General features: G+C 61.9%; 1 protein-coding gene across 8 annotated transcripts; it reads right to left on the reverse strand.

Annotated features, from left to right (window-relative positions):
• Nucleotides 1–266: 266 nt before the first annotated feature.
• Nucleotides 267–23,022, reverse strand: SNAPC4 (small nuclear RNA activating complex polypeptide 4). 8 transcript variants are annotated; one of them, XR_006269634.1, is made up of 23 exons: nucleotides 22,235–22,927; nucleotides 21,767–21,907; nucleotides 20,827–20,879; nucleotides 19,578–19,745; nucleotides 19,342–19,467; nucleotides 18,905–18,983; nucleotides 18,496–18,577; nucleotides 17,675–17,779; nucleotides 17,522–17,594; nucleotides 17,136–17,300; nucleotides 13,896–14,112; nucleotides 13,629–13,735; nucleotides 13,443–13,537; nucleotides 11,523–11,617; nucleotides 7,783–7,862; nucleotides 7,084–7,485; nucleotides 6,127–6,352; nucleotides 5,678–5,748; nucleotides 5,085–5,189; nucleotides 4,408–4,435; nucleotides 2,287–3,875; nucleotides 1,247–1,955; nucleotides 267–457 (listed from the first exon to the last, which is right to left on the reverse strand). XR_006269634.1 is itself a non-coding variant. In XM_043470039.1 (23 exons), exons 2-22 carry the CDS (start codon nucleotides 21,894–21,896, stop codon nucleotides 1,254–1,256), a joined length of 4,113 nt encoding a protein of 1,370 aa, XP_043325974.1. In that variant the 5' UTR covers nucleotides 21,897–21,907; nucleotides 22,235–22,926; the 3' UTR covers nucleotides 267–457; nucleotides 1,247–1,253. The 8 variants fall into 8 exon arrangements, 7 of the variants coding, with proteins under 7 accessions (XP_043325974.1, XP_043325970.1, XP_043325969.1 ...); XM_043470039.1 differs by having other exon boundaries at nucleotides 1,247–1,370; nucleotides 22,235–22,926; XM_043470035.1 differs by lacking the exon at nucleotides 267–457 and adding an exon at nucleotides 22,945–22,981 and having other exon boundaries at nucleotides 870–1,955; nucleotides 22,235–22,270.
• Between the last annotated feature and the right edge of the window lie 816 nt (nucleotides 23,023–23,838).

Below are 23,838 nucleotides of genomic sequence, written 5' to 3' on the forward strand. Positions count from 1 at the left end.
GGTTCTGGGACCCGCCTGTGTGGTCTGGACGGCAGAGGAAGTGGGCTCGCCCCACCCACAGCGGCACCAGGAGAGCCCCGAGTCCCTGGGTGGGTGTGGGCTGCCCTCTGCCTAGAGCCAGTCCCCAGCCTTTCTGCCCAACGGGCAGACCTGTTCCTCCCCCGTCCCAGGCCCTAGAGGCCCTGGGGTCAGGGGCTCCACTCTGCAGACCCCAGGGCCCAGCTGGCCAACTGCCAGCATGTGCAGAACTTGATGAAACCACAGAGTCCATGGCTTTGCTTTTAATCACAAACAGGACATTTCTTTATTCCTTCCAGCATTCTGGGTGCCCTAGGGGCCCAGCTCAGCTGGGACGATGCAGTCACTGCTGGCGGAGCGTTCCTCCTGGTAGGCTCGCCCAGGTCCAGCACGGGCCCCCTGCCTGTCAGCTGCACTGGCTGGCCGGCCCTGGGCAGTCCTAGAATGTTAAAACCACCGTCGTGACAGGGTGCTCCGGTCCCAGCTGGACCCCATGGGTGGCAAGGCAAAGGTGCGGCGCTGCCTCGGGGGGCCAGGCGGGGAGGAGCAAGGCGTACTGCCCACCTGTGGTCCGCGGAGAGGCCGCGTGGAGGACAGGCCCTGGAGCCTGAGCGGGCCCAGTGCAGGCGGCCCCTCTGTGGTCCCCACCCACCCAGGGCCCCGTGCGCCGCCCTCATCCGTCCACTCCAGGACTAAGGACCTCCCGCAGCACGTCCACGCTGCTCAGAGACCGCAGTTCCTGCTTCTGTGAACATCCTCCTGGGCCCGAGTCTGTTCATGAAGACCCACCAGGCTGCGCCTACTTGGTGCCGGCAACCTGGTCACAGGGGACCCTACACCTGCCCAAAGGCTCACATTCTGAGAGAGATGCTGGACCCACACGGGTGAACGTCAGGTGTCAGGGGAGGGCAGGCACCATGAGGACGGCCGGGCCCCGGGAAGGGGACGCAGTCTTATAAGAGCAGGGGAGGGCGTCTGAGCAGCGCACCGCCAAGCAGAGAGGCGAATGAAGGGAGGGACAGGCCTTGCAGACGGGAAGAGGACAGGGCTAGGCAGAGGGCCGGTGGTGCCAAGGCCCCGGGGCACAGGGGGCCGGCCGCAAGGCAGCGGTGAAGGTGGGGATGTGGAGCCGGGGAGGAGAGAGTGGGTGAGGGGAGGCCCATGTGCCACGCCTGACCCCTCACGACAGCACCGCAGCCAGGGCAAGCTGGGGAGCCTGGGCACTCACCTGCGGCTCACTGCAGCCGCCGCCGCTTGCGGACGTGCCTTGAGCGCCGTGTCTGCAGCACGTCCGGGTCGTCGGGGCTGTCTGGGCAGGAAGGGGCAGAGCCCTGGCTGGGGTCCGGGGCTCCCTAAAGTCCAGGCAGAGGACGAGAGTGACCCTCCAGCCTAGATGGATGGGCAGCAGGGCAGGGAGGAGCGGGCAGCTCCTCGGGCGTGTCCCCACTGGAGCTTGACGGGAGATGCCGTCTTCCTGGGGCCACACGGGGCTCTGACTTCCTGCTGACCCCTCCTTCACTTGGGGACTCCGATCCCCGCTGAGCAGCCCCCCGAGAGCCAGCCTCCTATACCATGGTTCCCCCAGCTAGGCCAGGGGGCAGGGCCCGAGGGAAGCTGCCCACGCCGCTGGGGACAGCGGGTCTCCTCCCCTCAGTATCCGGAGGCCAGCAGAGCTTGCCCTTTGTTTCAGCCTGAAAGACCCTCCAGGCTCCTAAGGCCGTACCCCGGGAAAGGGAAGTGGGCTAGGCCGAGCTGTGGGGGGCGTGGGGGGCCACAGATCCAGCAGCAAGCCTCACTGCTGTGGTCACCCCCACGTGACGGGGATGGGCTGCTCCGGGGGGTTCTCTGGAAGGGTCAACGCCTGCAAGGGACCCGAGGGCCCTCCGTGTTCTGAGGGGACCAGGGACTCCTTCCCGTGTCTGTATCCAGGTTCTTGTCTAGAAACAAAAGCGGCACGGCTTCCGCAGCTGGACACCTGGACAGACCTCCCGAGGGCGCAGGCGGGGCGTGCGTGTGCAGCAGGGGGCTCAGACACTGAGGAGGCTGCCCACTGGGGCAGGCCACCCCCCACCCACCCCCCCCATGCTGGCTGTGAGGTTCCCGCTGCCGAGTCCGCGAGCGAAGAGCAGCGTGGTGTGGTCTCTTCCTCCTGAGGTCAGCCGCCATGACTTCCCCCTGCTCCCCCTGCCCCCGCCCCACTCTGGGCGGGCTAGACACCCGCTGGTGAGGGCCCCGTGGGAAAGGGGGTGAGGGCCCACGACAGCCTACCTGGGCGGGGTCCCCGGCGTCCCCGTCACTGTCAGTGAGCTCTGGCTCCTCCGGGTCGAGCTGGTCACTGTCTGTCTCAGGGTCCGGCCCGGTGCTCACCGACAGGGTGGTGGGGACGCCGCGGGGGGACAGGGTGGCCAGGAGCGCGGGCAGGGCGAAGGCGGCCAGGAAGCGCGCCCGCAGCAGCAGGTAGGCCGGGCTGTCGCGGAGCCGCTCGCGCACCCGCCCCAGCGAGGCCTGCAGGGCGCCGGCCGGCCCGCCGGGCGCCAGGACTGCGGCCCCATGCTCCAAGTCCTTCTTGCGCAGCAGGAGGCCGGACAGCGCCCGCAGGCTGCACAGCATGGGCGGTTGGTAGGCCAGCCGGCTCCCCGGGGCGGGCGCGGGCACCCCTCGCTGCCCTTGCAGCCACTCCCGCGCAGCGGCCTCGCTCTCCTGGGAAAGGAGGCTCAAGTCCAGGGCTTCGTTCTCCAGCCCCAGCCAGGAGAGCGGGGGCTCCTCCAGGTCCAGAGGCCGGGGCTCCCGGGGCCCTGAGGCAGCCCCTGGGGCCCCGTGCAGAGGTGGTGGGCTGGAGCTAGGGGGCCCGGTCACCGGGTGGTGGGCCAGGGGTGTTTCCTGGGAGGGAGTCGTGGGTGCAGATGTCTCCCCAGCCGCCAGGGCCTCCCCAGGGGAGGCGAGTCCTGCGAGGCCACAGGCCTCGGCCACCTCTGCGGGGCTCTCACTCAAGGGCTCCGTCCTGCAGGGAAGCTCTGGCTCCGAGTCTGTGCTGGCTGCTGGCGGCCCAGGGTGGCTCTGCTCAGGGAACCCGGGACCCCGGCTGGCTGGGGTCTCAGTGGGCGAGGGTGGCAGAGTCACCGACAGCTGTGTGGGGTCAGGAGCCCCTGTCGGCGTTGGCAGGCTCATCACGGCCTGCAGGGGTACAGGGAGCAGCCCCTGTGCCGTGAGGACCCAGGTGACGGGCAGAGAGGTGCTGGCTGCCGCGGGCGTGCCCAGGGCTGGCGTCAGTCTGAGAGACTGGACAGGCAGCTGAACGGGGCTGGGGGCCGCGGGCAGAAAGGGGGGCACTTCAGGCAGGCCCTGCTTCCGGGACGTGGCAGGGACCTGAGACTGTCCAAGAGCACTCAGCGGGCAGCTCGCAGGAACCGGGCCAGGGGCCCTGGAGGCAGCCGGGCCGAGGGCAAAGGCATGCAGAGTCGGGGCTTGCTCATCCTTGGCTGGTGCCCAGGAGCCCGAAGCAGTGAAACTGGTCACCGGAGGGCCTCCAGGCCCGGACAGCATGGCGCTGGACAGCATGGCGCTGGGGACTGGGGCGGCTGGGGGGGCCAGCGGCTGGAAGACCACGGGCGAGGAGACCAGCACGCGGGCCGGGAGGATGGCGGGGCCCTGCGCAGCCCTCCTGGCTCGGGCCTCCCGCAGACGCTTCTCCCGAAGCAGCTCAGACACCGTCTTGGGCTTGGGCCGGGGTCTGCACGGGGCCGGGGCGGGCGCTGGGGGCGTGGACGCTGCGCGGCAGGCCTGCATCCCTTTGCCCACCTCAGGACAGGTGCCCTGCTTCGCGGCCCCTTGGGCCGGCACGCTCTGGGTGAGGCAGCCTAGGGGGAGGACAGAACGCACGCTGAGGCGCGTCCGGCAATGGGCACTGCGTCCCAGGGAAGGGCCCGAGGGGCGGGGGCGGCTGCTGGGGCTGCGTCTGGGCTGAGGGCTGTCAGTCTGCCTGCACATCCCCAGACCCCACCTCGAGGGTGCCCCGAGCCCCCACACTCTGCCCCGTCCAGGGCGGGCCTGGGGGGAAGGCCAGCCCCCAGTGGCCCTGCACCTTCAACACCCTCACAGAGACTGCCGGCACCATCACCCTGCGCTTCGCGGTCACCTCCCAGGACCCGGGACCACTGCCTGATTCTGCTGGTGTGGGGACAGGTGGCCGCCGGCGGGAGAGGCTGTGCCTGATGCCTGGGCCCAGAGGGAGCCCCTGTTCCTGGCTGGCTGGGGAAGGCTGACCGCTCACACCAGCCAGGCACCCCTGAGGTGGGGTTCAGAGACCCCCACAAGAGGCTAGAACTTAAGAGCCTGGGACAGGCCTAGACACAAACCACCCAGAAAAAGGGCGGGGCAGGTGGGCGGTACCTGGGGCGCTGTGGGCGCTCGAGGGTTCCTGGAAGAGAAGGCAGAACGGAGTCAGCGCCTCAGGGCAACCCCCACGCCTCCCCACGCCGCCTCTCGCCGCCACACACGGGGCTGCCCAGCCCCTTGTCCCGCGACACCATGCCAAGGCGTCCTTGGGAAAGCGTGAGTCGGTGGGGAGACTCAGGAGGAGAGGCAGGAGGTCCAGTTGCTTAGGTGGGAGGGTATGGGGCTCCAGGCCTGAATGGGGCACCACAGCGCCATGTTTGGTCCTCCGACCAGCATCACTCTTCTGTCATTTCCTCCAGTAGTGACCAAGCTCAGGGACGTGATCCAAGGACCTGGCCACTGGCACCCGGCTGCCACCCCAGGGACCAGTGCCCAGGGCAGCAGGCACCTAACGGCTCCCTGCCCCCCCAGGGGAGGTAGGGCACCAGGGACAGCCAGGGAGCCAGGCAAGCCTAGGTGCCTGCGGAGCTCTGCACCCCCTGGACTTGCCTCAGGGGCCCTCAGGGTCCCAGGCCCACCCTAGAGACCCGCAGACTCTCCTGGCAATGGGCACAGGCTGCTCTCGGGGCTGGCCCAGCCTCCGGGAACCCGGGAACGCCTCACTGCCCCACTGGCCGGGAGGGAAGGGAGGCGGGCGCCTGGGGAGCCGGGCACTCACCCTCAGTCCTCACCTGCAGGGGCGGCGGGTCCCAGGCCCCAGCCTGGAGCAGGGCAGGCGGCCAGGCCTTCCTCTCTCGGACCACCTCCACGCAGCCAGGCGTGTCAATCTGGAACAGCTGAGGGGTGCAGGGGCACGGCTGGCACCGCGTGACGGGAGGCCCCCTGCCGTCCCAAGGCCCCCCCGCCCCCACAAGGCTGTCCGTGGAGGGACTCAGGCCTGCACTGACTACAGTGGCTCTCGCAGAGCTGCCCGACACCTGGGGGCCTGGCCCGGGCCGCAGAGTCCTGGAGACCGTGGCCATGTGGCTCCCGCCCCAGCCTCGACTCAGGTCCTCCAGGCTGCCTGCTGCCCACCTCCCCTGCCCCGGCCCAGCCCCGCGGGATGTCCAGGCCCTCCCACACAAGGACAGTGGCAGGGACACGCTGAGGCTGCCCCCCCCCCCGTTGTCTCCACTGCCGAGAGTCACAGGCCTGGGAAGGACCTCTTTCAAGGATCCACAGCCTTAGAAAGCCTGGACTTGGAGACATGAATCCACCGCAGACTTCAAAACTCCACCAAAAAGTAAAGGACAAGAGAAAGAAGTTGTGCTCATGCGCTTCTCACCTGAATGAAGAGGGCGAACACTGGGGTGCTGGCCAAGTGGGCGCCCTGCAGCTGTTTCCTGATGCCATCAGCTGAGAGGACACGGGCACATGAACAGGGCCACCCAGAGACACCACGCCAGCGGCCGCGGCACTCGACCACAAAGGGGGTGAGGGCCCCAAGAGCAGGCTGGCAGGCGGTCACGGACAGACGCTCCTGAGCCCCGAGACCCCCGCCCCCTGGAGCGTACGCCCCCTCTGTGGGCGCCTGCGCGCTGGGAACGCCAGGGTGAGCCTCGGGCCCCTTCCTGGACTGGCCACCACGTGCTGAGCAAGACGGGGCGCGGGGAGGAGGCAGAACCAAAGCCCTGCAGGTCCACACCGGGTGCGCGGGCCCCTGGCCCTCCACCCTCCCAGGCAGGGCAGGGCCCCGGCCCCTGCCTCGCCCCCTCCCGGGACCCCGGGCAGTACCTCGACGCGGCCGCACGGCGGGCCTCGGGCGCGCGCACAGCAGGCCGGCCTCTCCCACCCACGGGCTCACGGCCGCCAGCAGCTTGTGCTCCAGGCGCCTCCACTGCAGGGCGTGTCCCTGGCGCTGCTGCACGGTCCCGGCCCACGGTGGCCGCTCGCGGGGCCTGGCCTCGTCCCTGCTGCCGCCGCCAGGGCCGGGCCGCGGGGCTGAGCCAGGCCTCTCCTGCTGTGGGGAGGAAGAGGCCTCTGGGGTATGGGCTGGGCTCTGCTCTGGGGCTGCCACGTGCCCACCCGCACCATCCTCTACTCCCACCGGTTGCCAGAGGGCGGGGGGACGCCCAGGCCAGGAGGGGCAGGGTGAGCAGACAGGCGCGTGGCGGGGGTGGGGGTGATCCTGGCGGCCTAGGGCACTGCGGCTGGCACCAGCGGCTGGGCCTGTCCTCAGCACGCGCGGCCCCAGCCCCAGGGGCGCCCTGAACAGCCACCCTGAGAGGCTGGCCACCGTTGGGCGCACACACAGCTCCCTGCCCGGGCCCCGCAGTGCCCTGCACAAGGGCTGTGGGGAAAACACCCTCTGCAGTGAGGCGGCCTCAGAGGAGGGCGGTGGGTCCCTAAGACCATCCAACAGCTCTGCCCTGGGGCGCTGAGGGCCAATAAGCAGGAGGATGCCCTGGCAGGGTCAGGGGTGAGGACTCTGCGCTCTCACAGCTCAAGCCTGGACTCAACTCCTGGCCAGGGAACCAGGATCCCACAGGCTGTGGGGGAAAAAGAAAAAGAAAAAGCAAGCAAGCTGCGGTGGCGGAGGGGCTGGCCTCCAGGGAGTCAGCCGCTGTCCAGGGCAGCTCTTGCGGAAGGGGCCAGGAGTGGGTGCTGTGACGTGCAGTGGGGAGGCCTCTGCCACCACTGGGCGCAGCCCCGGCGACCCCCAGGCAGGGGCATGCCGCCCCCTGCACCCACCTCGCCCGGTGGCCCCTCGGAGCTCCAGCGGCGAGCGATGGCCGGGCACAGGCACCTGATGCTCCTTGGGTTGGTGCTCCGCCCCCTGGAGGCCAGCTGCCCTGCGGGGGCTGGGGCCGTGGCCGTGGCCGTGTTGGGGCCCTCGGGAGGGCATGGGCAGCCCCCAGTGCCCGCTCCCCACAGCTCCTCCGGGCTCTGCCGGGTGGGCACCCACAGGTCCATGTCCGGCACGGCGTACGGAGCTGGCAGCGGCTCCGGGCTGCCCGCCGGGTCCTCCTCCGGGGCGTCCTCCGGGGCCTCCTCGGGCTCTGAGTCCTCCCAGCTGCCGTCACTGCTGCTCCCGCTGCTGGGGCTCCAGCGCGCCCTGCGAGGGGCCCGCCGCCGGGCCTGCCGCTGCCGCTGCTGTGGGGGGAGGGCTCCAGTGAGGGGGAACCAGGGGCAGGCTTGGAGCAGGGGCGCCCGCAGGGAGCCAGGGGCGGGGGCTGGACCTGCTGGGCTGGACCGCCCCCCCCCGCCCCCTCCCCCACGAAGAGGCCAGGTCTCTCTCAGTGCTCGGGCACCTGGAAGCAGAGACACCGAGGCCGGACCAGATGTCGCTCCTTCCTGCCCCCCAGCTGCCGTCCCCTCATCCTGCCTGGGGTGACACTGCCCACCCCCTGGGGGTGGGGACCCCTTCTGGCCGACTTAGTAAAGCCTCACCCTGACCATGATCTTCCATTTGCTCAGGCACTGGGAGCCTGACCGATGGGGTAGTTCAGAGGCTATTTTTGCCCAGTGACCTACAAGAGCAAAACAACGCGGATGTTACTTCCTACAGATGGGCTCTGACAACGCAGACTTGCAGCCTCCACTCCGCAGCGTGCTGGCGGCTCCTCCACAGGCTGCACTGGGCTCCGTCAAACTCCGGCGCTGCTCCCCAGCCCGAGCAGTGACCACAGGCTGGCGTCCGCCTCACGGACGACCAACCCCGCGGGCAGGTTCTAGCACACACACACAACTGTGGCTCAAGAGCCATCCCTGCTTCTGTGAAACGGCCCTAGAATAGCTGTGTGCCCAGGCTTCTAAGGCAGACGCTTCAGATCATCTGGCCTTTTCTTCCACACTGTGCGGGTGGGACAAGTCGGGCACTGCTTCTACGGGGCGGTCGGCCCGCGTGTGACAGGCCCCTCAAACCTGGCCGTGCAACATCTCAGGGTCCACTTTAAGGAGATGTTATAAACATACCAAGGACAGAGCTACTGAACGCTTAGCCCGTTCCACCTGTGATGGAAAACGAGAAGCAGACGTCCGTCGCCAGAGACCGGGTGAGTAACCCGTGCGCTCCTGCTCAAGAAAGTATGTGTGATTATGGAGGGAAGACGAGGACGCAGGACGCGTAGAGATGGAGAGAAATACTGGTAACAGACAAGGGAGCGACACATCGCGAAGTGAAACACGGCTGCTCAATGAAGCGGAAAGACTCGGCTTAAACAAGCCGGCTTCCAGGAGAGCGCCCCGCACGGGGAAGGGCCGGACAGCCGCAGCCCAGAGGCCGCCTCCGGCGATGGGAGACGAGCTGTGCTCCTTCCCTTCCTTCCATGCATCTTCACCCTCAATTCCCTGTGATAAATCTGAGTTAGTTCATAAGACAAACAACCGCCACCACCTGCTGAGCTGACGGACAGAAAAAGATGAGGCGGAATGGGAATCCCCTGGTGGCCCGGCGGTCAGGACTCTGAGCCCAGTGCCGGGGCTCAGTTCCTGGTGGGGGAGTAAAGATTCCACAAGCCACGTGGCAGAGCCAAAACAGACACAGACAAACACGAGCAGAAGGGCCCATGACCGGGGAGGCAGCCTGGGAGGAGAGCAAACCACAGCCTCCAGCTGCAAGCCAGGACCTCAGGGCCGCGAGAAACCCGGACAGCACGCTGTCCGGAACTCACCAAGGGTGCCAAGAGCCCCGAGTGGCAAGACCTCGCGCTCACCTCCGCCCGCTGCCGCTCCACAGTCACCGCCGCGCAGAGAAGACCGGCAGGGCGGGCGCTCGCGGGAGCAGAGGGCTGTGGGAGACAGAGGCTCCACTCTGCACACAGTCTGACGTGAGACCTGAGACGGCGGTCTGGAAGGTGCCTGGGGCAGACATGCAGCTGGCCGTGGACCGCCTCTCGGAGGCGGGAGGCAGCAGGACGCCCCTGGCGTGGAGACGCTGGCAGCAGCCATTGCCGGGGGCCGAGGCTGCCATGGTAACACCAGGGCGGGTGGGTGCCCTTCTGGAACCTTCCCTCTAGCCTCCCAACTCCAGAGACACGGCCCTGCCCTCCAGCGGCTGGCAGGAGCCCCGCAACAACCCACCCGCACCCCGGGTGTGCCGGCAGCCCCGTGGGAAGCCCGCCCTGCCCTCCAGGAGGCCCAGAGCCACTGTGCCAGGTGCAGCCCCGCAGCCCAGTGAGCTGGGACCCAGCCCTGCCTGCCAGCAGCACCTCAGCAGTCAATCCTGCCAGACACCCCACACGGGGGCACCCCCAGAGCACAGCGTTCTGGTGACCAGAGAAGACTGCTGCTGGGCCCAGAGGATGGCTCCTACACACGGTCACTTCGCCAAGACTGGGGGACCTAACTGACCTAATGCTGAGAAATAAATGTAGAGGATTAGGGAAGATGAAGTTGATGGTAACGTGATACAGTACGGAACATTACCACCCCACTTACATCGATAGACAGATCACCTGGACAAAAAAAATCAGTAAGGAAACACTGCCTTAAACAACATGTTAGACCAGATGGAATTAATAGACACATACAGGCACTTCCCAAGTGGCCCAGAGGTTAAGAATCCACCTTCCAATGCAGGGAATATGGATTCAATCTTTGGCCTGGGAAGATCCCACATGCTATGGAGCCACTGAACCTGTGTTCTAGAGCCTGGGAGCTGTAACCTCTGAGGTCACGGCTGCAACTACCGAGGCCCGTGCCCCACAGCAAGAGAAGCCACCTCAGTGAGGAGCCTGCACGCCGCAACCAGAGACACCCACATTCGCTGCATCTAGAGACCCCCCAGTTTGCCGCAACTAGAGAAAAGCCCATGCAGCAATGAAGACCCAGCACGGCCTAAATAAATACATAAAATGATTTTAAAAATTAAAAAAAAAAAAATCAATGAAACTAAGTTCTGGTTCTTTGAAAAGATAAACAAAATTGATAAATCTTTAGCCAGACTCATCAAATAAAATGAAAAGGCCCAAATCAACAAAGTCAGAAATGGAAAGAAGTTACAACCTACACCACAGAAATGTGAAGGCTCGTATAAGACCATCATGGGCTTCCTGGGTGGCTCAGAGGTAAAGAACCCAACTACAACACAGGAGAGGTGGGTTTGACCCCTGGGTCAAGAAGATCCCTTGAAGGTAATGGCAACCCACTCTAGTATTCCTGCCTGGAGAATCCCATGGACAGAGGAGCCTGGTGGGCTACAGTCCATGGGGTCGCAAAGAGGTGGACATGACAGCAACTAAACAATGTAAGATCATTACAAAGCACTGTACTCAAAAAAAAAAAAACAAAACTAGACAATCCAGATGAAATGGATAAATGCCTAGAAAAGTACACTCACCTAAGACTGAGTCAGGAAGAAATAAAATCTATGAACAGACTGATTACCAGGAATAAAACTGAATCAGTAATAATAATAATAAAACTCTATAAACAAACAAAAGTCCAGGACCAGATGGCTGCACAAGTGACTTTTCCAAAACATTTGAAGAGGAGTTAATACACCAATGTCCACAGCAGTATTATTTACAACAATACGCAGAAGCAACCTAAGTGACCACTGATAGATGAATGAACAAAGAAAAACAAGTAAGATATATTCCACATATACACGATAGAATATTCCTCAGCCATGAAAGAAAAAAACCTTCCCGTTTGCAACAACATGGATGGCTCTAGAGGGTGTGACGCCAAGTGAAGTCAGTCAGAGAAAGTGTGACCTCACTTACGCGTGGAATCTAAAAAACAAAGCACACAGAACAGACAGAACGCGGACTCAGATACAGAGCAGACACGGGTGGTTGCCACGGGGAGGGGCTGGCGTGGGACAGCACAGAGGCGGGGTTGAGAGGTACAGATCTCCAGCTACAGAATCAGGTCAGCCACGGCATGTGATACACAAGGTAAGGAATACGAGCAATAACCTTACGCTAACTTTGTATGGGACTGCTGCTGCTGCTGCTAAGTCGCTTCAGTCATGTCCGACTCTCAGAGACCCCACGGACTGCAGCCCACCAGGCTCCTCCGTCCATGGGATTTTCCAGGCAAGAGTACTGGAGTGGGGTGCCATTGCCTTCTCCGTTGAACGGGACAGGCGGTTACTAGACTTAGGATCACTTCATGACAATGCAAATGTTAAAGCCACTATGTGAGAAACTAAAAAATACAAGAACAGAGAAATAAGAACTTACCGACACCGTATTTTTCTATCAATTCAATTAACTTCTCCACTTCTTTAGGATTCCATCGTCCCTTTTTCAAGCTGAAATGTAACCTTCTGAGATATCTGAAGGCGACATAAAAACAAAGGGATGTTTTAGAAGCTGAGACGCCCTCCTGCCGTGGTCCTGGCATCTGAGCGGTTTCTAAGCTGACACCCAGAGCACAGGCACCAGAAGAAAAACGCAGGCACACTGGTCTTGTGCAAAACTAGAAACCTTTGTGCTTCAAAGGTCACTTTCGAGAAAGTGAAAAGACAACCCACAGATTAGAAGAGGGGGTCTGCAGATCATGTGTCTGCTGAGACTTGTACCTGGAATATACCAAGCACCCTAACTCAAGTTTAAAAATGGGCAGAGGACAGAAATAGCTATTTCTTCAGAGAAGACACACAAATGGCCAAATAACACACGAGAAAGGCGCTCACACCCTTCAGGAAATGCAAACCAGAATCGCAGTGAGATTCCACTTCACACCACTGGGGTGGCTTGAATCAAAAAGGAAGTGCGTGCGGGCGGAGACATGGAAGACAGAGACCCTCCTGCTCTGCTGGGGGGGATGTATTTAAGACGGTGAAGCCACTTTGGAAAATGGTCACTCCTTGAAAGGTTAAACAGAATCCCCACACAACCTAATGATTTCACTTGTAGGCAGAGCTGAGAAGAACGAGTACGCACATGCACACAGATGTGTGCTTTCGAGGTTCGGTCACGGTGTAACGCGTGTGAGAACTTCACTCAGTGTCCACACGTCAGAGCCGCACCTTGCTGACCCGCTCACCTGCCGACACTGGGGTCACGCCCTCCTTCCGCTATGCCCAGTGCTGCTGTGAACAGGGGCGGACAAACGTCTGAGTCCCTGGTTTCCACTGTTTTGGGTACAGGGTGGAATCGCTAGACGACATGGTGTGCTAAGTCGCTCAGTCGTGCCTGACTCTGTGCGACCCCATGGACTGTAGCCCATCAGGCGCCTCTGTCCGTGGGATTCTCCAGGCAAGAATACTGGAGTGGGTTGCCAGTTCCTTCTCCAAGATCATACGGTAATTCTCTGTTGACCTTTTTAGGAATCCCTGAACTCTTTTCCACAGTGGCTGCCCCGTTTCAATCCCAAGAGTGTACAAGGGTTCTGATTTCTCCGCATCCCCTCCAACACTTGTTATTTCCTTTTTACAAAACACGAACCATTCTAAAGTGTGTGAAGCGGTATCGTGCTGTAGCTCTGACTTGTATTTCTATAACGACTATGTCACCATTCTTCACGTGCTCAATGGCCATTTATGCATCTGTTTTGGAGAAACGTGCATTCAAGTCCACTATGTGTTCTTTGTTTTCCCCTAAATGTTTTTTCATTTATTTGGCTGTGCAGAGTCTTAGTTGTGGCCTGTAGAATCAAGTTCCCTGACCAGGGAAGGAACCCAGGCCTTCTGCATTGGGAACATAGACTCTTAGCCACTGGGCCACCAGGGAAGTCCCTTTGGTTCATTCCTGAATTTTTTTTTTGGTAAGGAGTAGTGTTTTCTTTGTGGGGTGATCAAAATGTTCTAGAATTATGATAATGGTTACACAGCTCAAGAAATACACCCAAGCCTGCAAAACTATCTACTTTAAATTAATGGTTTATATGTGAATTATAGAATAAAGCTGTTTAAAAAAAGCCCAGGGAAACTGCCACCAGCGGATCCTGAAGGACGTCCAGCGGAGCCCGTGCACACGTCTGGCTTCAAAAGAAGCGACCCTGCTTCCTGAGCGGGTCCATCCACGTCCTCCACGCCCCAAGGCCACACCCTCGTCCCACACCAGCAGGCCACCCTGGGCCAGTCTCTCTGCCTGTCTGGTGGCCCACCCAGAAGCAGCCCCAGCAAGCCTTCCTTTGCCCAGAGCTGTCCCACTCACCGATCTCGGCACTGGGCATCGCTCCTACCTGGCACCTCTTCCCGGATTTTAAACCAATCCTGCTCCCCATACTTGGCAACTGCTTGTAGCAACTTCTGCAGGAAGACAGGAGCGGAGCCAGTCACAACCTGCCCACCCCAGGCCAGCCCGAACTCCAGGCCCCAGTCCTCAGTCCCACAGACGTACCGCGTCCTCCTCTGGGGCCCAGAGCCCCTTCTTCAGGCCGGGGTCCAGGCTCTTGGTCCAGCGGTAGATGAGCTGCATGGAGTCCCGCCCCTCCATGTAGTAGACAACTGCAGACAGAGGGGGCTGGTTGGCGCTGCGCTTCCTGGGTCACCCAGAGAGGAGCCGCGCTGACCACAGAGAACTGACTGCAGGCGGCCTGGACGACATATCACCACCCCCGCCCCACCAACTGGGACCAGGGCCTCGCCGGGCAGGCGCGGGACTCACTCCTCCGGTAGGGGATGTGGCTGCCAACGCGCATGGCCTGCACGAGCCGCGTGAGTATGCGGTCCTCCTCCTCCGTCCACTCCTTGCGCTTCAGCGCCGGGTTGTGCTGCTGGTACTGCTGCAGGCACTGGAAGGCGCTGCGGCGCGTCTGCGGGGCCAGAGCGGGGCAGGGGTTAGCGGGCCACCCCGGGGGACGGCGGAAGGCGCTGCGGCGCGTCTGCGGGCCGAGAGCGGGGCAGGGGGTTACCAGGCCGCTCCAGGGGACGGTGGAGAGCACCCTGACAGAAGGCCCAGGGCCACTAAAGAGGGTCCCCGACATCAGCTCATCAAAGCGTGTCCACAAACGTCACAGCACCTCCCTGACATGACAGCACAATCACCACAAGCGCAGATTCCCAGGGGAGGCCCCCGCTCAGCCAGGTCTGTGGCGAAGGCGCCCTGTGCTACAGGCCGGGCCGCGGCCCTGCCGCGGCCTGAGGCGGCCTCTGAAGCCCCCATCAGAGGCGGCTGAGGGGTGCACGTGTTGGGGTGGGGTGCTGGAGAGTCCCTGGGGTGGCGCCTTTGTCCAGGGACGCCCTCTCAGGGAGAGCTCTGAGGTGAAGGCCCCCCAGCTTCCAGCTGCACTCCAGCCGAGCACGGAGCACCGGGGGCCCACTGTAAACATTTTTGTGCATATCCGCCCCTCACTCATCTGTGGAAAAGGGGTTTTCCACGAGCCCCCTGGTGACGTGAAGTGTCTTCTCTCCCAGAGCAAGCTCTCTGGTTACAGAGCACGAGGGCGGGCGATGCCTCTGAGACATCGAAAGTACGATCTGTAAAGTAAAGAGTTCCTAAGCTGGACTTCACTGGAGTTAAAAGGACGATGGCAAGAGAAATAGAAGACAATTCACAGACTGGGAGAAGATACCTGCAAAAGACACACCCGATATGGACGGTTACCTGAATCACATGAAGAACACTTACAACTCCACGTCAGAGCGTGAACAACTCGACCACAAACTGGGCCGAGACCTTAACAGACACGTCACCAAAGGCAACATATGGAAGGCAAACAGGCGCGTGGGGGAAGTGCCCTCTCACAAGTTGTCCAGGAAAACGCGGATTAACCCGAGATCCTACAAGAGCGGCCAAGATGCAGAGCCCTAACGCAGCAGCCAGGGGTGGGAGCACAGAACGGCGGCCACTTTGGAGACAGCCTGCTGGCGCCTCACAAAGTAAACACGCCTGCACCATGTGGTCCAGCAGTCGTGCTCCTAGGCGTTTGTCCAAAGGGATGACAACATTCCTCCACCAAAAACCTGCACGTGGGTGTTAAGGGCAGTTTCACCCATAATTGACAAGTCCTGTAAGCGCATCCAGGATGCCCTTCGGTAGGTGAATGGAAAACTCTCGCCCATCTAGGCAATGGATTATCAATCGGTGTGAACGAGAAGAGAACCATCAAGCCATGAAAACACATGGAGGAACCTTAAATGCACACTGATGAGAACCACGACAAGTCAGTGTAGATCTATCCCTAGTAAAAAAGACAAAAAAAAAGCTACACCTGGTGAGTGATGCTCGTAACAGGCGAGGCTGTGCATGTGTGGAGGCAGAGGGCGTGTGAGAAAGCCCTGTGCCTTCCTCTCAGGCTTTGTTGTGAACCTAAAACAGCTTTAAAAAAAAAGCCAGCCTTGGGAATTCCTCGGCAGTCCAATGGTTAAGATGCCGCGCTTCCACTGGAGGGAGCATGGGTTTGATCCCTAGTCAGGGAACTAAGATCCCACAAGCCTCGCGGCGCAGCCAAAACAAAACAAAAAAACAGTTTTAAAAATAACTGGGCTTCCCTGGTGGCTCAGTAAAGAATCCGCCCGTCAATGCAGGAGACACAGGTTCGATCCCTGATCTGGGGAGATCCCACATGCCTCACAGCAATGAAGCCTGTGTGCTACAACCACTGAAGCCCACGCACCCCAGAGCCCGTCTCTGCAGCAAGAGAAGCCACCGCAACGCGCAGCCCGCATGCTGCACCTCGAGAAAGTGCACACGCGGTGAGGAAGACCCGACGCAGCCAAAGTCAAATGAACAAATACAAGAGAAACGCTGCGGGAGCACCGACACAGGGAGCACCTCCCTGGGGGTCCCGTCGTCAGGACTCGGCGGGTAAAGTGACTTTTTAAAGCACCATTCACCAAGTGAGTAAACGCATGCGCGCTGGGCCGCACAGTATCTAGATGCAGTTGCAAGACCATCAGAGACAAAGGACAGAAGGACTTGTTTTGCGCTGTTACGCCAGGTTCCAGCCTAGTCGCATGAACACAACTGCTTCGGAGCAGAATTCGTGGATTTAACAAACTCTACCTAACAGACTTTCCTGGACCCCTGAACTCGGGAGAGACACGGGCCCCTGGACTCAGGAGAGACACGGGCCCCTGGACTCGGGACAGACACGGGCCCCTGGACTCGGGACAGACACGGGCCCCTGGACTCGGGAGAGACACGGGCCCCTGGACTCGGGACAGACACGGGCCCCTGGACTCAGGACAGAGGACGCACTTTCGTTTTTAAACGGCTTTGCTAAGTTTAGCTGAGTTTGCTGCAACCATGCACTTGGTCACAAAAGTAAGAAATTAAAAAGAGATTTTAGGGACTTCCTTGGCAGTCCGGTGGTTAAGACTCCACACTTCCACACTGGTGCAGGTCTGACCCCCGGCTGGGGAGATAAGATCCTGTGTGCCACGTGAAGTGGCCAAAAAAATAAAACGAGAATAAATTTAAAAACTGCCATAAAATTCAAACTGAAGAATAAAAGGGTTTCTAAGAAACCTCACTGTTTAAAAATGATACAGCATACTTCTACGTAACTTAAGATCCAAAAAGACAATGAAAGCTATAGTCACTCCAAAACCGATAAAAAGAAGATGTTTTGTACCACGCTGTTCTCAGAAAACTGGGCCTTAAACACCATCTTCATTAAAGAGAGTTGAGAGTGAGAACTCAGTCCCTGCCTTAGGAGACGAGAAGGAACAAAACCAAAGGAACTGGATAGAGTCTTCCCAGACCACCAGAGCACACTCCGGAGCAGGAGGTGAGGCTCGGGAAGGGGACAGAGCGGGCGGAACACCGAGGCTGCTCTGGGGCATCCGCAGGAGGGGGTGTGGTCCGAGCAGCCTCTGACCTCCTCCAGCCGCCCTCCCGAGTGGCCAGAGCAGACCCGCTGGCGGCTCCAAGGGCGGGCCCTGGCCGCGGCGTGACCCTCACCCCCAGCTCCTCGGCGATCCTCTGCCAGTCCAGGTGGCCGTGCTTGGCTGCGACGGCCTTCAGCTGGGCCACCTCCTGCTCGCTCCACTCCTGCTTGTTGATGCTCGGGTGCTCATAGTTCTGCCAGAACTTGCGAATCTCCTGCGTGCTGCGGCCTCCCTCGAACTGTAGAGAGACAGACAGACAGACAGACCTGTCCACGTGGCCGGGCCGCGGAGAGTGGGGTCTGTGTCCAGGCTGCCGGGAAATGCCAGTGGGGAGGCCCCAAAGCAATCCACACTGCTGGACGTGCGCGTGACCAGAGGGAGTCCCAGCAGGCCTAGCTGCTCACGGAGATCGTGACCTCAATGACCAGTGCTGGCCCCGCCCTGGGAGCTGGGACTCACGTTGACGTTGGAGATCTTGTCCCAGTCATGGCCGTCCAGCCTGTCACCTAGCAGGGCCTCCTCCGGGAGCTGACTGCAGAGAGGGTGGGGGCACGGGGTCACGCTGGCCCTCAGCTCCCCGTGGACCACGCCCGCCCCGGCAGGATCACTCACTTGATGTCCTGCACCTCCTTCTCCGCCTCCCTGGCCTGCTTCTCCAGGACCCGCCTCTCCAGCTCGCTCGCGGCCCTGCTCTGCTTCTGTTGCAAGTACTCCAGCCTGTGAGGCAGGAGAAGCGCCTGTGGGACTGACGGCGATGCTGCGTCCCGCGGCCGGCTGGCCGGGCCATTTCACGGATCTGGGCAGGAGCCTACAGAGCTGGTCAGCTGCCAGCACGCCGCCTGGCACAGCCCTGGGGAGCACAGGCTCCAAAGGCCGACCCCCACCGCAAACAAACCCCGAGAGGAAGCAGCAGCCCTGCGTGAGGTGTCGTGACGGGCACGCGGGCGGCACACACGGCAGTGCTGACACCGGAGACACTACTTGCACCCAGCACGTCGTCCGATCCCTGGACGTGCTGACCCTCAGAGACAACCGCCTCCAGGACGAGCCGAGCAGGACCCGAGGCGTGACCCCACTGCCCCCACAACAAGCCCGGACCTACGCAAGCCAGGAGGTGGCCCTGGGGACCCCTGGCCTGACCCCAGGTGCTGCGGCGTGGTCGGGAGACCCCACCCTGTCAGCACACGTGGAACACCCATCTTGCCAACAGTCCTCTTTCTAAGCCAGGCCACAGAGACCGCCCAGGCCGACGACTCACAGGGAGGACAGGCCGGCCCTCACACGTCCCACCTGAGGGAGAGGCCAGGAGCAGTGCTGCTCCCGCTGCAAGGGAGGGATGCTGGCAGGGCAGCGGGCGCGGCCACCAGGGCCTCTAGCCATGGAGCTGCCAGCTTGCCTGGCCTTGCCCCAGGGCAGGGAGCCTCCGGACTCACTTGAGCAACTTGGGCTGGAGCAGCCGCTGCAGGCGGTCACTCACCACCGACTTCCTGAGCAGGACCTTTTCCCAGGTCTTCCCTGCGGAGAAACGAGGACGCAGAAAGGGGTAACTCAGGGTCACACCCCGTTAGCAACACCCCCCAGCCCACCCCATCCAGCCCGTGGCAAGGAAGTGAACAAACTGGAGGAGGCCACCCGGGACTCGCCCCCAGCACACAGCCCAGAGCAGGGGCGAGGCGGGAGAGCATGGAGCGAGCCCGGGGGAGGCCTGGTTTGTCCCTCACAACACGACCCGTGACCCCACTTGGTGCGGAAGGGCAGGCCCTCAGGTGACCAGGCCAGCGGTCGGGGCAGACTCCTGGGGAGGGGGGGACAGGCAGGTGCCGGCTGGGCTGGGGCTCATACACTTGGTCACCAGGAGCTCCTCGAAAGCCTTGATGCCCTGGGCAGCCTTCTCCCGCGTGTCCTCGTTGGCAGGAGGACCCTGTCGGAGAACATCAGGTCACGTTGCGGGCAGAGCCAGCTGTGCCCCCCGCCGGGTCTCGGGACCCTATCCCCCAGCATGTGCGGACGCCCGGGCCTAGGGCACGGCCTGGGGGCTGGCTCCAGACACCACCTGCTGGCACAGGGCTGGCGGGGCTGCCCTTGTGCCGACAAGTCGGTGCCGCCTGTCCGTGGGGTGAGGCCACCCGCTACCTCCCAGGGACGCAGCCCTGACGTTCCCTCCTGGAGACGGCAGGGTTTCAGTTCAGCGAGGCTGGGGAACACTCTCCTAAGAATTCGAGAAAGTTCCGACGCCCACAGCAGGGTGTGGGGACGCGAGCAGAGTGCGGGCCACTCACCACTCCCGTGACCCTGTCCCTGAAGTAGGGCTTCATGAAGTGTCCGAGGTACAGGTTCGGGGGCGGGCTCCTGCCATCCTTCACCTTGGGGCCCTTGACACCTGCGAGGTCGCCCATGATTTCCTCCTGCAGCAGACACAGGGGGCCACCAGTGGGTCAGCCAACTGGCGGAGGGGACCCAGGGCCCTGGTCCCCGAGGCTGGGTGGTGGCGCCTCCTGGGCCAGGCCCGCCTGACCTGCTGCTCCCGGTTCTGGGCCAGCAGCAGGCTGACTTCTGCCAGCTTCTCCCGGACCACCTCCTGGTAGACCATGTTCAGCTGCAGGCAGGTCTCCGGGTCTTCAGGGAGCGCCTTCTCCTTGGGGTCGTCCTCGTCATTGCTGGCCTCACCCCACCTCTCTTCCTCCTGAAAACAAGCAGAAAACTGCAGGTGAGGGACACTCGCGCACCCGCAGGGCCCCAGGTGAGCTGCGTTCTGGCCGCTGGGTGAGTGTGACGCCACCCTGACCATGGACCACATAGTGCCCGGACACGTCACCTAGTTTACAACGATCTCATTTAGATGGGAGGTGGGAGAGAGGTTCAAGAGAGGGGAACACGTGTACACGTATGGCTGATTCATGCTGATATGTGGCAGAAACCAACACTATATTGTAACACAATTACCCTTCAATCAAAAACGAATAAGTTTAAACAAAGAAAAAAAATGATGATTAAAAAAAAAACTAATTTACAGGCCATCTCTAAGAATACCCCTCAGGTGAGAAACTGAGGAAATGACCAATTTTCACTGTTGATAGTAAAAACTCCCATAAAACTTGGACTCACTGTACACCAGGTTTGCTGGCAGACGTGGTGAGTAAGAACATGGGCCCCGCAGTGCTGGCGAGACTGAAACCAGAGCTGACCCAAACGTCCACCCCAAGGTGGCGAGTCTAAAGGCTACGGAACTACAGTAAAGCCCTATCAGGGGGCCCCTCGGCTATTACAGACAGAAAGCAGTTCCATGTTTATTGACTCAGTGGAAAAACAAAAACCAGTTTTACAAAAGTTTCCCAAACTAACAGAAAAACACAAGATAAACAAACGACAGGCACTCATCGGCAGACCCGACTGCTTCCTCTGCCTCCAGCTGCTGTTCTAGGGTCTGCCGCGTATGCACCGACCGGGCTGTCACTGCCCCTGAGGCTCGGAGAGGTGACTACGGGGCAGGACCAGGCAGCCCACTCAGCCTGCCCGAGTCATGTCCAGCTGAGGTCGGTCTGGCAGGAGCTAAGAGAAGGCGACAGGCGTGAATGCCCAGCTGTGATGATGGTACCTCCAGGGACATGTGTACTTCTGATGACACCCCTTTTCTCTTGACTGACAACACCCATGGTACTTTAATAACGCAGAAGAGCCAAGATGAGTTCAAAGCACGCCCCCTCCCCAGACCCAGGGTGGTGTAGCCGCTTCAGCAGGCACGGCCACCTCAGGCCACAGGTTACCGAGAGCAGTGGGCCAGCGACGTCTGAGTCCGAGTCCTCGTCGGGCAGCGAATCTGCAGGAATGCAAGCACACGGTGTCAGTGCCCAGCGCTGGACACCGCAGCTGGGGACAGATCCCACAGCTGCTGAGACCAACCAGCCAGGGCAGCCTCAGACTGGGGGGTGCTGAAGTGAGGTGGTCCACAGGGGACAAAAGGCCTGGGTGGGACACGTGCTGTGTGGACCTCCCATCCCTGCCGCCTATGCCCGGGGGCGGGGCGGGTGCTGAGCATGGCCCTCTGTGTGCAGTGGGCACTGGGCCAAGGGCAGGATCAGCCAGAAAGACGAGATGTCAGCATAACATGGCGTTTCCCCAGGCATGGAGGGAACAGGAACCGCAGGGACAACCAGGGCAGACGTCACGTGAGACAGCTCTGTCCTGGGGGTACTGGAGCTGGCCAGACAGGGAGAAGGGACAGGCACAGAGGCCCAGTACCAGGTGAGAAAAGGCCCATGTAGCTGCCTGAGCGGGGGGGCGGGGGGGGAAGGCTGGGGCCCTGGAGGGCTCGGTCTCTGCAGGCAGGCCTCAGGCCAGAGCTGATGGGAGGGACACTTGGGGCCGGGAAGCACATGGGGCGAGCAGAAGGGGAGCCCTGGCAGCAGGGGCCTCAGACAGAAGGCAGCCTCCCAAGCACCAGGAAGAGATCCAAGGGGTCTCAGCTATGGCTGGCTGTTCAAGCCGGGGGGCGGCCGACAAGCTGAGGCCAGGAGCCTTCTGACCCCTGAGAAGGAGAGCAGGGCCCCCCTCCCAGGACAGCCTGTGGCACCAAGGGGCAGGGGCTGATGCGGGAGCGTGGTGATGCTGCCCAGAGGGCTGAAGACCCAGCGGCGTGACGCACTGCGGCTGACCGTGGTCCAAGGGCAGACACGGCCGCTCTGACTGAGAAGCGTGGACGCTGACCTGCATCCGAATCCGAGTCGAGACTGGACTCCGAGACGTCCATGCTGAGGCTCGAGCAGCAGGGGTCCAGGATCCTCTCCAGCTGCTGGATCTCCCTGGATATCCTTTCTCTCTCAGCATCCACGTCCATGACGCCGCCGCCTGCAACACATCCTGAGATGTCAGAAGCCCAGAGCATGCGGGAACCCCGACTGCCCCTCGGATGCTCAGCCCTGCGGGGGACGGCGGAAGCCTGACCAAAGCAGGCACCGGGCTCCGAGAGGCCCAGGTGTGACGACGGTATCTCTGGGGAGCCTTGGACCTATGTGGCACCCCCACGGCCCTGTGAACTCCTGCTCTTTGCCTTGTCAGCCACGCTGAGGCTGCAACCAGTACCAGGAGGTGGGGGTGGGGGGTAATGATGGAAAACACCACCAACCAGCTGCCTGCTCTGTCTTCCCACCAGGGAACCACGAGTGAGTTGCTTACCCAGTGCATCAAAAGGAGAGCGCGGTGGCAAAGTCACTAGAAGACAAGGATGAGGCCCATGACCCCGAGGTGCAGCCGCTTGCCCCCCAGCACAGAGCTGGTCACAGAGGGCATCGGGCACCAGACAAAATACACACCCACCAGCTGGCAGGGTTCAAAGCCTCGGGAGGAAGCCCCCTCCGAGAGGGCAGGGCCTGCTGAAGCCCCAGCATCTAGCACAGCACCTGGTTTTCGGGACTGAGCCCGAACAAGCCTCTGAGAAAGGAACAGGGACCTCTTTTCCTTTGGGAACAACAGTCTGGGACGTCTAACAAGGGAGTGGGAGAATAAACTGGCGGCAGCGGAAACGTCAGGGAAACACAAGCACAGACTCTGGGGCCAAAACACGCAGAAGCCCCTTCCCACCCGTGGCCAACTCCCCCCAACTCTCGCCCCCCGGTGCAGGCGATCGGAGGCCTCCACTGCGACAAACAGGGCCGCCACCGGGAGCGCCCCCAGCTCGCGGGCGGCGGGAACGAGGCTTCCAGGACGGGCGGCGGGGCCCGGCCGCTCGGCCCGCGCGCCCGCCACGGGACCCCTGCGATGATAAGCCCCTGCGCGGACCCCGCTCCCCAGCCGGCCAGCATCCCGTCTCTCGCCGCTCCTCCCCCGCCGCCCCCGGGCCCTCCCCAGTCGCTCCTCCTCCAGGCCCTCCCCCGCCCGCTCCTCACCTGGACTCGCAGCCGGCCCCTCAGCCTCCACGCACACGCTTCCGGAAGCCGCACGATTACGTCGCCGCGGGCCGGAAGTCCCGCCTCCACGGCCGCGGCGGAAACGCAAGGCACGTCGGGACAGGGCTCTCTCGACGGGCCGGTGGTGCCCCCGCGCGGCCAACCTTGGGACTGGGCGCATCCGAGGGCACCCGGGGGTCGGATCTCCTGCAGCCGCCCTCGAGCCTGTCTGTGCTGGTTCTCTGTGAGTTGTCCCCAGGGTTTTGCTAGAGGAGCCGAGGAGAAAACCCGCCGAGTGCTGAGGGCTGTCCTGGCCATGGCCACGTGGGGGAGGCCAATTTGCCTCTCCGCGGCCAGGGTCCCGGGATGGGTGGGAGCCTGCGCCCCTCGAGTGAGCCAGCGATGGGGCCGCAGAGCTGTCGGTGCATCCCTGCTCACCCAGCACCCGCGTGATAGCCCAGGACCGGACCCCACGGAGTTCAGATCCACAGGCAGAGACGCCTGGTCAACAAAGTCAAGCCAGTGTGACTTGTCATCTTGAAGTTTTTTTTTTCGTTTACTGTGGAACACTTCAAGTGCCCTGCCTCTTGCCCAGCCAGCTCGGCCTGTGGGCCGGTAGGTGAAGGGAACTTGAAGATGGTGATCTGGTGCCCTCTAAGCAGGGCTGTGGGTAGAGCCATCCATGCCCTCACGTGTACCCACGTTAGAGACCCTCTCTCAACACTCTCCCGCTAGACGACCAGGTCTCAAGTCTGCTCTGAAAACTCACCTGGGAGCCCACTTTTCACCAGTGGGCAGGAGCAGGAGGTGGTGAGTGGGGGTAAGATATAGGTCAGAGGGAGCCAGAGGGGGCCCTGTATCTTAGGGCCAGAAGCCCTTAGACTCCTGAGCTAA

Source organism: Cervus canadensis, chromosome 5 (assembly GCF_019320065.1).
Source record: "Cervus canadensis isolate Bull #8, Minnesota chromosome 5, ASM1932006v1, whole genome shotgun sequence".
NCBI lineage: Eukaryota > Metazoa > Chordata > Mammalia > Artiodactyla > Cervidae > Cervus > Cervus canadensis.